Below are 12,703 nucleotides of genomic sequence, written 5' to 3'. Positions count from 1 at the left end.
ACACTTCAGTTATCAACGCAACATTTCCATAGAATAATCGCACACTGAACGTGTGAATGAGTGAAACAAGAGTGAATGGCGGCAAAGAAAATGTTTTCCTCGTTATTCCATCATTCTATGCCTGAAAAAATATTAACGTATAATTACTGGGGTGGGGGGGCGTGGGGGGGGCGTTCTGAAGCATTCTTGGAGTAAGCGCGACACCCACTGGGCAAACAAGAACATGGGGGGTGATGATGCACAAATTGAACATGATTTTGGCTTTATTTTGTATTTCTTTTCCCCAGGAAAGGTAATTCTAAACTCACTGTTTGTCCATTCATCCAGCAGCAGCAGCACAACCCATTTATATCATCATGCAGAGTCAATGCATTTTCTTGAGGAAACATTTGTGCCTGGTGCTACGTTCTGTTGTGTTCATCAATGCCTCATTTCCTTTGAACTGAGGCAGTGTCATGGCTGCAGATTGTCCAGAGTTCAATCTTCATAATTCACTTCACAGCAACACAGCACAGTCCTCTGTCAGGAAACAGCTACATCACTTTTATTTTTCTTTAACATGATTACTTGAGACAGTCTAACCATTAGTTTTTATTATATTTATATTATTGTGTGATGTTTTCCAGGAGCCTGACTGGATACACAGACATTCTCTAGTAGTCTGTATAATGTGCAGTTCCAGGTACTATGTTTTCAGGGTCCAGCTCTGGAATTTCTTTTTCACTAAAGAGAAAACACAAAACAAAACAAATATTGAGAGTGATGTAATCATTCAGAATGATACTTATAATTGAACTAGCAGTTCATCCAAGGGTCACTAATTGTTACAGATTATGTATAGATGACTTGAGACATATTTTTTATGTTCACCTGATTTGGATTCCACATGCTCGATTGAGATGGTGAACGATTGCAGGGAGGTTTGATGGGGAAAACTGAAGACAAAGAGAAAAAATAATCACACAAGAAAAACACAACCAGCTCCTGCTAGAAAGGAAGAGGTGTGCAAACCTTTAGGAGAGATGCACAGATATCTGGAGTGAGGCTGTGGCTCTGGCTGATGGTCTCCTGAAGCACCACAGCCTGCTGAGTGAGGCTCTGCAGGTGCTCCCCCCTCTCCTCCGTCCTGTCACAGTCCTCACCAGCCTGTGTGTGTGCAAATGGAAGCTGGCTGAGGCTAAATCGTGAACGCACAAACACCACCGCAGTTGAACCTTTAAGCTCACCTGCTTATTGTAGATCAAATGGACCTCCTTCTTGTGCTGCAGGGCCAATCTGAGCTCCCCTTTGCTTTCATAAACCGTGGCCAGCAGGTGACGGCTGTACAGAGGAGAGACGGAGACGTGCTGAAGGCTCTGACTTAAATTTTAAAGGATGAGGACAAACTGACTTACCAGTGTGCACACTTCAGGGACGTGGAGCCGTGGTATTTTGCGGCAAGAGTTAAGGCATTTTGTAGGAACTTCAAGGAGAGCTCGTGCTCCATCAGTCCAAACATCACAAGGCCCAGCATCGTCTTGTAAAGAGGAACCACAACAGGGATGTCACAGAGGATTTCAGCATGTGGTGGATCAAACTAAGTACGTTTGTTTGAATACTTTATTTCGATCATGTAAATTATAACAAAAGAAAACAAAAAAAAAGCTGAAATAAAAATAAAACAGTTAAAAAGAAAAAAATCAAACAAAATAGAAGCTGCATTTAAGATTACATGCACGAAAAGGAGTAGGAAGAAGTCAAGTGCATTGAAATTTTATGTCACATAATAATAGTCACGTTGGTTAATATCAATTATATATTTGGCCAATGACAAGGCTTTGTCAAGTTCAAAATTGATTTTGAGAATCCCAAGAAAGAAAAACACACATTGTTGACTTAATTGGACAACATAGTAAAGAGCCAGTAGTGAGTGAAAATCCAGGTTATGTCTCACTTACATCCACCTGCATGACCTGTGGATGATCTTCCCCAGTCACCAGCAGGGTGAGGTAGCGGGCACGGTACAGCAGCTGTAGCGAGGTCATAAGCCGGCCGGCCGCAGCGCAGTACAGCGCCAGGTGAGTCTGAGACACAAGACAGCAGGGTGTGTCCAGGTTAGAACACTAGAGCTCCACAAACAGGTCCGACAACCTGCCTGTCTTTCAAAGACAAAGGAATAGTTCTCACGTAGTCCCGTATGGTCCGTGGATGGTCGATACCTTGCACTCTCTCACTGCTCATGACAGCCTTCTCCTGGAAGCTGAGAGCCTGGCAGACATGCAGATCTCCAGTTAGAAATGTTAGAAACCTTAACGGCCCCACATTCGGTGTGCTTTATTATTTTTTTTTAATGCAGGCTACGCCAGTTGTCAAGGCAATTGAACTGCGATGTGCATTTACCTCCGAGTAATCCCCCAGAATGTAGCTGAGTCGTCCGAGGAGACGCAGGCATGTGCACACGTCCTCGTGCAGGACCCCGCACACACTGCTGAACTGAGCGTGGGCCTGGCTGATCAGCTCGTAGCCGTCTCTGAGAAGCCCTGAAACGAATGCAAGCACTGCTGATGAGCCTCAAAAAGTGCTTGTAAATAAACAAATGGGCGACACGTTGGCGCAGTGGTCAGCACTGCAAGAAGGTTGCGGGTTCAATCCCGGTCCTGAGGCCCTTCTGCGTAGAGTTTGCATCTCCCTGTGCCTGCGTGGGTTCTCTCTGTGTTCTCCAGCTTCCTTCCACAGTCAAAAAACATGGATATGCCGCAAATTGGGAACTCTAAATTCTCCTCAGGTGTGAGTGTGAATGGATGTATGCCTTTTTTGTGGCCCTGCTTGTCCTTCCCTTGTTTGTCCTTCTAAACCCTTCCCTGCAATGAACTGGCCACTTGTGCAGGGTGTCACCCTGCCTTCGCCCCCATGGCAGCTGGGAGAGGCTCCAGCAGAGCCCCGCAGCCGTGAGTGCAGGAGGAAGCGGGTATAGAAGATGGATGGATGAACAAACAAAGTGTTAAACAGTACAAATTCTAGTGGATTCTATTTATGGAGCCTAACATCTAAAATCTCAGCCCATATGGTGTCTGCAAAATTCAGGACTTTAAAAAGCAACATGAACGTGCACATTAAAAGTTTTAGAAGTTACATGCTGTATGTTCTCACAATGGCAAAGGCGATTAATGACTGTCAGAGTAAAAATAATGCAAAATCACTGTGCGTTGATTCGTGTGAGGAGCCATGTTATTTCATATTCATCTGGCATGTTTCTCACCCTGCTGTATCAGCGCCTCAGCCTGCTGCACAAGCCGCGAGGCGTCTGTCCCGGTCACTCTGAGATGTTTCACCACAGGGAACATGTTGACGACGTCCTCCTCGCTGAATGCAGGCCGGTGCCGGGACTCAAACACGTACTCCCTCAGCTTGACCTGAAACAAAGAAGAGGACGAAGCACTCATGGGATCCGTGTTGCTCAATACATATCGTCTACCAGCAGTGTCCTGCAACAAACTGACCAGAGTGTAACCCCACCTTCACCCCGAGACAGCTGGGATGCACTCCAGGCACCTCAGTGATAGAAATCTTCATCCCCTCTCTTTAGTGGTTTGTCTGAGCTAAATGTAAACTGTCTAGATATGGCAACACTTTTGGTTTAATTGAGTTCCTGATCGTGAAAAGACTGCTAATGTCCCAACCTGAATGCCCGTCTTGATGGCGATCTCTCGCAGCAGGGAGATCTTCTGCATGCCGTGCCTTTCCAGGACCTCGTCTAGACTTTCACTGCACACAGAGAGGGCGAAGTGGATGAAATCCTGTTGCCCGCACCAGGCTGCGGACACACAAAGCGCAAACAAACAAACCCCTCGGCCACGTGGTGGTAATAATCGTGGGCCTCGTTCCTGATCCTGCTCCACAGCTCGCTGGGAGTTAGCTTGGTCCACCCGCTGTCCTTGGACGAAGTGACCCGGTTCGGCTGAGCGCGGCGACGGCGGCTCCTGCGGCGGGCAGGCGGCTCAGCTGAGCCGGTGTCGGGGAGGTAGGAGGAGGAGCCCAGCAAGCAGTTGAGAAAGTGGCTGACAGCGGCAGAGAACGCAGCAGGTTCCACATCCTGGTACGAGACCCAAGTGAAAAGAGTAGAGAAAGAGTTGTGGGATATGTAAATTGCAATATTTTAGCTTAAATTACTTCTTGAAATTAAAAAACAGAAGTCAGCCTGTACTGACTTCTGTTCTGTCCTCCTGTTGTGTTCTATGAGCCCTTTACCTGTATGTAGTTCCTGAAGATGTGTTTTGCACTTCGGATGATGATCTCGCCAACACAAATCCTCTGGAAAGGAACATTTCACCTCTTATGTGACACAAATACTGGCTAAAACTTCACATCTACTTAAGATTGTAAATATCATTGCAAAAATGTGTTTACCTGGATGTGGGTGAGCCTCTCTTTGCTCTCATCCCTTTCCAGCTCCCTCAGTACGAAACCCAGGTATCGCACGTTTACCCCCCGTCGGTGCAGCGCAGAGGTCATGGTCACTCCATCCATTGGCACCTCCGCATCCTCCAGACAGTCCCTCAGCTACCACGCACACACACAGAGTCAGACTGGGGTCAGCGGTTAGGCAGATATCCACTCAGATTTCATTTCCACGGGAGACTGACCACCGCTGGGATCTGATTTGACAGCAGGAAGGCGGCTGCGTCCCACAGCAGACGCCTCTGCTTCTGCCACTCAGCAGCACAGTCAGAGGGGAAGCGAACGCCTGCAGCAGCAAACACAGGTCAAACTCAGGCTGATGCTCCAGTCACAGTAATTCCATATGCATGTATGCGTGTGTGTGTGTGGTACCTGGGGAGCAGACATCGGGATTAAAGCAGAGGTCAAAGTGAGTCTGGCTCACTGATCCGGCAGCGCAACAGGCGTTTAGAATCACATTTCTTCTTCGATTTTCTGCAAAAGTTAAAAAAAAACCCTGATTAATTAAAAGGTAGCAGAAAGAGAAAAAGAGAACATAGAACAAATGACAGCTGCTGAGATGAGAACAACAACTCTGGGTCTTTTCATCTTCTAACTTTGAGATCACGCGACCATGTAAAAAAATCCCAGCACAACTTCTGTTTTATCTTCTTTGAATATTTCTTCTCGTTCACTGATCTTATTTACCTTTTTCATCAGCAGCATTCTGTGCCTGATCTTCAGGATGTTTACTCTCCTGCTCCTCTAGTTGGGTGAATCCCTGCGACACCATTCTGGCATAAAGTTCATGCCTGCAACAGAAAATATGGTGAGAGCAGAGAGAAGACACTCAATCGCTCCAGCTGTGTTAACTGATCCCCGTGCTGACCGGTGCTGTGTGAAGGCCTCTATTAGCTCCGGCCGGAGGTTGGCCAGGCTGTGGCGGTGACATTGAGGGAAGCCGGAGCGCCGACACTCCTCTGGCGTCTCGGCGTCCTCCGCCTCCGGGAACTGGAAGTTAAGGTCAGGAGGGAAGGTGCGAAGGAGGTCCAAGACGTAGGGCCTGCCGTCATTACCCATGATGCCTTTGGTCTCCACGCTGGAGCAAAGCTCCACTGGGCTGTCGTCGTGGTCGAGCACCTGGTGGCGCTGGATTCTCAGCGGTTTGCTGGTTTTATCCAAAAGCTCCAAAAACCTAAAAAAATATATATATACATATAATTTTAGTCCAGGGCGACACGGTGGCGCAGTGGTTAGCGCGGACCTTGGACCTTTCTGAGTTTGCATGTTCTCCCTGTGTCTGTGTGGGTTCTCTCTGGGTTCTCCGGCTTCCTCCCACACTCCAAAAACACGCATGTGAGGTCAATTGAAGATTCTAAATTGTCCGTAGGTGTGCATGTGAGTGTGAATGGTTGTCTGTCTCTATGTGGCCCTGCGATGAACTGGCGACTTGTCCAGGGTATCAACCTGCCTTCGCCCTAAGACAGCTGGGATAGGCTCCAGCAGACCCCCGTGACCCTGAATAGGAATAAGCGGGTATAGAAGATGAATGAATGAATGATTTTAGTCCATCCATCCATTTTTTGTACTCTCTTTCTCCTGCACTCTGCCCCAGACCCCAGTATTGAACCTGCAACCGAATTCAAGTCCCATAACTAATTTACGTGATGGGACCTTTAAGCCGGAAAGTAGCTTTTGAATGAATGTAAAAGGATAAAACTGTAACTCTCAGGTTTTAGTCACCTTGGGTGCGAACACACGGTCTTCCCGTAGTCGTTGGAGCCGTAGACGACGCTCTGCTCCTGCTGTTTCTCCAGGATACCAGGGACTATTGTCTGAGCGACGACACGGACGCCGCGGTAATCCACCACCACCGAGCCAAGTGTGTGCAGCCCCTCCTGGTCGGCGTCTACGTAAGCCTGCAAAGCCACAACGTCTTTTTTCCCACCAATGGATCATAAAGAAATTGCACATGTTGGGAGAGGTCGAATAGCTACACATTATTTTCTTACCTTGATATCGTTTTTGCTAGCCAAATTGATGATTACATCATTAGCACATGTCCCGCAGAATGCTTAACCGCTCACTCATTTAATTGAGTTTGTTGAGATCTTTACCTGCGCTCCTCTCAGGTCACGCAGGGCAGCGGCATGCGCGGCACTGTCGCCCCCTAGTGGTAGGTAATGCTCGCCAATGTCGAAGCCCAGGCTGAGGAAGAGGTTGCTCCAAATGAACATCTGCATATGAGGCGCCTCCCCGGGATTTAACGGTATGACGTTCCCATCAGTGACGGCTACGGCTCCTCGCGTTGCAGCCTCCAGGAAGTCACTGTTGGTCTGCATGAAGGGATTATATAAACATTTTTTTTTTTTGGGAAACTGTAACTTTAAAAAAACAAACAAAAAAAACCCCCAACTATTTTACTAGAGGAAAGCAGTCAGATTTTTTGGGGGGGATTTAAATGAGATAATAGATAGCATCTATTTGACTGTTTTAGAGATTGCAAATACAATTGAGTAATTATTTTAACAGTTGCAAAAAGTTTTCTCATTGAAAACATGGCTTTTGTTTACATCTTCTGTTTCAGTTAAATGTTGTATTTTGCCTTTATTTATGAAGACAACATCACTTTCACAGACCTCAGCAGGACAGTTTGAGCGCTGCAAGTGCATAAAGGCATACATTCTACATTTTTTATGTCTGTGAGTTCTCTCACCTTGAATATGCTCCTCTCCCTGTGCAAGCGCTCCTGAATGGTATTCCGAGCCAGTTCCCTGCAACCCTGCAGCTCTTCGTTCCAGTCTCGAACCTGCGACAGAAACATCGTCATCACCTCTTCAACTAGTTTATATAGATGCAGATGTAGGTCAATTATTTTTGTCTCAGTGTGCTGTCCATTCTCCCTTTTACTGAAATATCAGAGGAACTGTCCACATTTGCCACCTGGCCAGCTGCGTTCTCCTCAGGGCCCATGTGACTGGGCTGCATCTCCTCGGCTCTGACACAATCTAGCGTGTGCTCCTCCTGACGGGCGATCCAGGTGAACACCTGGAAAGGTGTTGCGATCCGCTCATAAGGATGCTGCTGGACTCTGGGTTGCAGACGACAAACATTGTTCCATTAGTGAAGCCCACATAGGTTCAAAACTGGAATTCATGAATATGTGTCCATGTTAAACGGGTGACGTGTTGCTTTTCCTGCAACGGGTTTTCCTCACCTCCTTTTCTGCAGGGTGCCGAATGATTTCCTGAAAGTTGGGCTGACTTGACTCAGCAGCTCAATCAAGGAGTGGCAAAGGATTCTGGGATGGGCAGGTTTTGGGTTGAAATTGAAGGCGGTTGATCTGGACAGGACAAGGAAACGCGTTAAGAAATGAAACATGAACTGACAAATCAGCCATTGTTCATGGCTTGACAACATTTCCTGCTTAGATTTTAACGTTGAATTATTGTACATTTACATTTAAAATATTTTCTGCCATTCCCAACTGAAACGTTCCTTATGGGCTCCTCCCAAGATGGACACTCACTGGTTGAGGTAGAAGCCACGTGTGGAGGCTGTGATGTTGACCTCTTTGTCCTCCAGAGTCAGGAGGTTGAGGTACATTAGGTCCCCATGCATCTTCCTGTTTCCTGGAGGCGGGTTCCAGCTGCTCAGAGTCAGAACCCGCAGGCACTGTAACGGCTGCTCATGAACATGGAGAGAATGAGGTCCTTGTACAGTAAAAAAAACATGGATCACTTTTATTTTTATTTCATTTTTTGCTTTTGTTTGCTTGTGGCCAGATTGATGTGCCTCCTCCAGCATTACCTCAATGATAAAGTAAATCTACCTATATACACGACCAGTCAAAAGTTTGGACACACCTGTTTCTTCTTTATATTTACTACTTTCTACACTGTAGATACATACTGAATATATCAAATATGTAACCAAGAGATGTGGCAAAAAGAAAATAAATGTTAAATATCTAAATATGTTATATTTCATATATTATATGAAGGGTGCCTATTCTAGATTGATTGATTGATGCCTTGAGTGACAATCTACAATGTAAATAGTGACGAAAATGAAAGAAAAACCATTATATCAGAAATATGTGTCCTAACTTTTGACTGGTAGTGTATATATATATATATATATATACATATATATATATATATATACATATATAAAAAATAACCCTCTGACCTTCCTGTCTTCTCTGATAGGCTGCAGAGGCTTCAGTGGCAGGTCCTTACACCCTGGAAGGAGATAGTCTGGAGGCCTCAGATCCATTGACTCCTTGTCAGAAACTTTTCTGCTCCCCAGACCGTCAGTGTCTGAAGGAAACAAACCTGGATGTGAAGGCAGCTGAGAGTGGGAAAAAAACACAGGAAGGAACTCCGTACCCGTGGCCCTCTGGGTGTAGTAGCTGAGGTAAGACAGTGAGCTGCAATTGACTCCATTGTATGCGTCTGCAGGGTCGAGGCTCCTCAGGAGGTCACGCACATGTCTGAGGTGAAGGCGAGCATCACGGATTGTGTAGGACTCTGGAAATGACCAGAGAGGATTATCAGTGCGTGAGAGGAACATCTTGGAGCTCATATACTGTCCTCGTCTCAAGTTCAGATTATATCAAAACAAAATTTAGGGGGGCCAATTACCTTCGAGCACCTTGATTGATGCTCCATCCTGGAGGCCCTGAACGTCTCTCAGCTGTGCGAGGCTGTCCAGCGTGTTGCCACCCAGCTGGAGGGAGAAACATGTGCGATGGCAGGTGAGCTCGTGCTCCATCAGTACCCGCTGCAGCTCCGCCACCAGCAGCTGGCCCGACACCTGAAGGTACAGACATAGAAATTATTATGATGTGAATATTATTTCAATTGCACAGTAAAAGACAAACAATAGAGACACAATGAAACAAAGAAACTGACTACAAGCTACACTGCATGCAAGTGAGAACAGAAAACCCCTTGAAATTGGATAACAAATCAAACTCTTACCATACCAGAAAGAGACAGATATACATTGGATCAATGAAGCAAATGCAGTGCCAAACAACAACAGCCAAGAAAGAGTGTATGGGCCTATTTGTGTGTACACAAGCTCAATGTTGAATACGAGTGTGTGGAAGTAAAAGGTTAAGTATCCCAGAATGACTGGCGTCTAAAAATAAAACAGGAGCGTCGACTTCAGTTCAGTCAAGTAGCCAAACCTGCAGCTCAAAACCTTCCGTTCCTGGCACTTCGATAGTGACGGTGAAGCTGGTGTCTTGGAGGTCGACAAGGATGTTTTCATCAGCCTCGGTCAGCTGGTTGGCACCAGCCACGTCTTCATCTGCAGTTTGAAACACAACAATTGTTAATGATCCAGGCGACTTTGAAAGCTGACGGCAAACGGAAACACCTCACCTTTGACACAATCTCCTCCGTCTGCTAGAACCAGACCGTCAGTTGAATGTACAACCTCCTCCTTTACCTCCTCCTCCACCATGTCCACCCGTAGATGAGGTGTCTCCTGGCCGTCCACTGATTGTTGGCAGTTCTTCTGGTGTTGTGTGAAGTTCTGATCTGACTCCTGTCCGGCTTGTTCACCACCCCGACCGCTCTGCCCCGTTCCATCCACATATGTAAAAGGATCAAAGTTCTTAGCATGTTCCGTCAGCATCACTGAGGGGTGCTGGTATTCATCGCTGCATCCTTTGATCTCTGATGTCAAAGTGTGCTGCTCCTCTCCACCGCCGTGCAGCTCTGTGCTCTGCTCTGTCTGGGAGATGTGGTCAGTTGAAGTTGCAGTCAGCATGTGGACCTGGATGAGAGCGCCTTTTAAATTGGCGTCATTGCTTCGGTTGTTCATCCTGTTCACCTCCCCGGACCAGGCTGCAGCATCTGCTCCCCCTCCAGGTGTCTCTGCATCTCGCAGTCTCAGATCTTCATTTGCAGCTCCGCTGTCCAGCATCTCGGTCTGAGTCTGGGTCTGCGAACCGATCCAAGTCTCTGCTTCAGTCTGAGTCTCGACCTCAGAGAAATCCCTGCTCCTCCCACTGCCTTCATGCAGCCTCGTTGCTTCTCCCTCCTCAGACACGAGCAGACACACCATGGGCTCCACCAGGGCCACGTCCCCTCCCAGGCTGCTGCTTAGTATGATGTCAGGAAACAGAAAGTTCTCCGGCTCCAGGGTCAGGTTGGTCACGCCCGTCGAGACGGTGGACAGGTCCTCCTCAGAGTTGTCTGACAGGCTCGCCGGATCACAGTCGCTGTCTTCGCTGGACAGCAGAGCGGATCTCTCCGGCTCGTTCTGGGTGAGAGCATCCCGGCACCTGAAGTAGCCCGACAAAACGTGACAGCAGTGGACTATGTTTCCCATTGTGCCTCTTGTGCACAGTAGCACAGGATGCGTACGAGACCTGAGGGAGAAACGCTGATGTTTATACGAGGACACTGATAAATAAGATTAAGCTAGAAAGTCTACACCCAAGTTTGTTTGTTTGTTTGTTTGTTTTTTTGCAAATTTGCAACAGATTTATCCACAGATGAAGGTGAATACAGTCGATCTCAGTGAAGGATGTGAAGTGCAGCTTGCTAACCTGGCAGATGGTAGCTGCGTCACTCAGGATTCACTTCTAAAATCATGCTCGTCCATCTTGCCAACCTGAAACAGAAAGCATTTTTGTTTGCAGGGTTCTGTACCATAGAGATTCACATTGGTTTGATTTAAGTACATTCTGTGCAACAAATGCACTCACACCTCTTAGCAACTGAATCGATTACAGAGTTTGTGGTATTACATTGTCACTTGTGTTAATTGGAACCCCTACAAAATGGTTGGAGAACCACCTTATTTCCTTCAGGTCTGCGCTGGGTAGGAGTTCAAGAGGAGCATTTAGGAAGATTTAAAGAGGAGCAGGAAGGGTTTAAAGCTGCTAAGTATAAACCGCCAACAGCTTTGTCACGTGCCTGTGTGCCTGCGAGTGCAGCCTGTGTCAAAGCAAACAGCTGAGAGCCTGAAACAACAGCCAGTGATGAGATTATGAAGATTGTGAAGTGGTGTCACCTTACAGCGAAACAGAGCAGGAGAACTTTGCAGACTAAATCTGATTACATGAACTCTGTGGTGATGTCGGATGTGTGGGGATCCTGAAACACAAACCAAAAGGGATTAGTGTGTGTGTAACACTGCCAGCGAGTGAGTGAGTCCAGCAGAATACCCTGCATGGAATCCCGATGAGAGTTTTTCAAAGTCTCACTTCATGTGCAAGCTAATGGGAAGTCTGGATTGCATTTTTTTTTTCAAAACCACAGTGTCAGATAGAGGAATGAAATATAAATACCACATTACCTTGACTGAATCTGTGGAGCCGTGCAACCTGGACAGAGACGGACAAACTGCCGGTGGTTGTCATCTTCCCCAGACTCCTCCTCTGCTGCTGCTGCTGCTGCTGCTGCTCATCCTGCACAAACCACAGTGCCGGCGTCCCGCAGGCTGCCCTCTTTTCCCAAGCCTCGCTCCCTCCGCTGTCCTTGCTGCGACACCACGTTACACAAACCGGTGCCTGTTTGCCTGTGTGTGCGTGTATGTGTGTCTGCCCTTCAGTGTTGTGAGAGGAGCCGTGAGCGGAGCGTGCAGGCCCCCCTTCCTCCTTCTATTCCCACGTTCAGGACCTGTCCAAGTCCAGTAGAGGGCGACCTTCCAGCAGTTTGTGATGCAACTTCCTGTGCGTCTGCACTCTCTATCAAGCTTGAATGTCAGAAAATACAGCAGGTGAATCAATGGTGGTGGTGGTGAGAGGGGCGCCTCTCTTTATTTTGCCCCCCCCCCTTTTTTTTCTTTCTCTGATTTTCAGCCACATTCTTGTGCACCATGCTGGGGTCCTGTTGCAGGGCTGCAGAGGACATTAACATTCTGGGCATGAGTCCTTTCCCCTCAATAGGCATGTTTGCTAGGAGACCAACGGCATGTTTGCAGAAATATGTGTGAATTTACTATCATAAGTGGGCAAACTCTTCACTGGGTTTGGTTTAATATATGTATGAATGTAAAGATTTGTACAGTTTATGCACTAAACTAAAACATAAAAAATATTATTATTATTATTATTATCATTATTATTATTGTTATTATTATTTCAGAAACTAAAAAAAAGAGCCGGAGAAAAGATAAAGATAAGATGAGGTAAATCTTTGCACATAAAAGCAGTCAAGATGTCACAGTGGGAGATGCAGGGGTGGACACGTTGGCTGAAGCCTGTTTGAACAATGACAAAGTAAAACCAGACCACTTGACACCAGTAGTGCTTCTCTGCCAT

The 12,703-nt window shown here is 46.8% G+C and overlaps 1 protein-coding gene across 2 annotated transcripts; it reads right to left on the bottom strand.

Moving 5' to 3' along the window:
* Positions 1 to 254: 254 nt before the first annotated feature.
* Positions 255 to 11,879, bottom strand: LOC142891914 (clustered mitochondria protein homolog). Of its 2 annotated transcripts, XM_076031846.1 has the most exons (31): positions 11,737 to 11,870; positions 11,457 to 11,534; positions 10,985 to 11,049; positions 9,810 to 10,804; positions 9,614 to 9,735; positions 9,063 to 9,234; positions 8,808 to 8,948; positions 8,608 to 8,738; positions 7,946 to 8,100; positions 7,634 to 7,759; positions 7,360 to 7,507; positions 7,133 to 7,225; positions 6,534 to 6,752; positions 6,160 to 6,335; positions 5,306 to 5,611; positions 5,125 to 5,228; positions 4,810 to 4,911; positions 4,623 to 4,723; positions 4,387 to 4,539; positions 4,228 to 4,290; positions 3,825 to 4,072; positions 3,660 to 3,744; positions 3,239 to 3,392; positions 2,380 to 2,519; positions 2,167 to 2,247; positions 1,938 to 2,063; positions 1,395 to 1,516; positions 1,227 to 1,320; positions 1,012 to 1,146; positions 871 to 935; positions 255 to 723 (listed from the first exon to the last, which is right to left on the bottom strand). In XM_076031846.1, the coding sequence occupies exons 4-31, from the start codon at positions 10,762 to 10,764 to the stop codon at positions 654 to 656; spliced, it is 4,587 nt and encodes a 1,528-aa protein (XP_075887961.1). In that variant the 5' UTR covers positions 10,765 to 10,804; positions 10,985 to 11,049; positions 11,457 to 11,534; positions 11,737 to 11,870; the 3' UTR covers positions 255 to 653. The 2 variants fall into 2 exon arrangements, with proteins under 2 accessions (XP_075887961.1, XP_075887962.1); XM_076031847.1 differs by lacking the exon at positions 11,457 to 11,534 and having other exon boundaries at positions 11,737 to 11,879.
* Between the last annotated feature and the right edge of the window lie 824 nt (positions 11,880 to 12,703).

Source organism: Nelusetta ayraudi, unplaced genomic scaffold (assembly GCF_046127955.1).
Source record: "Nelusetta ayraudi isolate G7.1 ecotype Tasmania unplaced genomic scaffold, CSIRO-AGI_Nayr_v1 ptg000033l, whole genome shotgun sequence".
NCBI classification, from domain to species: domain Eukaryota; kingdom Metazoa; phylum Chordata; class Actinopteri; order Tetraodontiformes; family Monacanthidae; genus Nelusetta; species Nelusetta ayraudi.
This window is presented reverse-complemented; position numbering and strand designations above follow the sequence as displayed.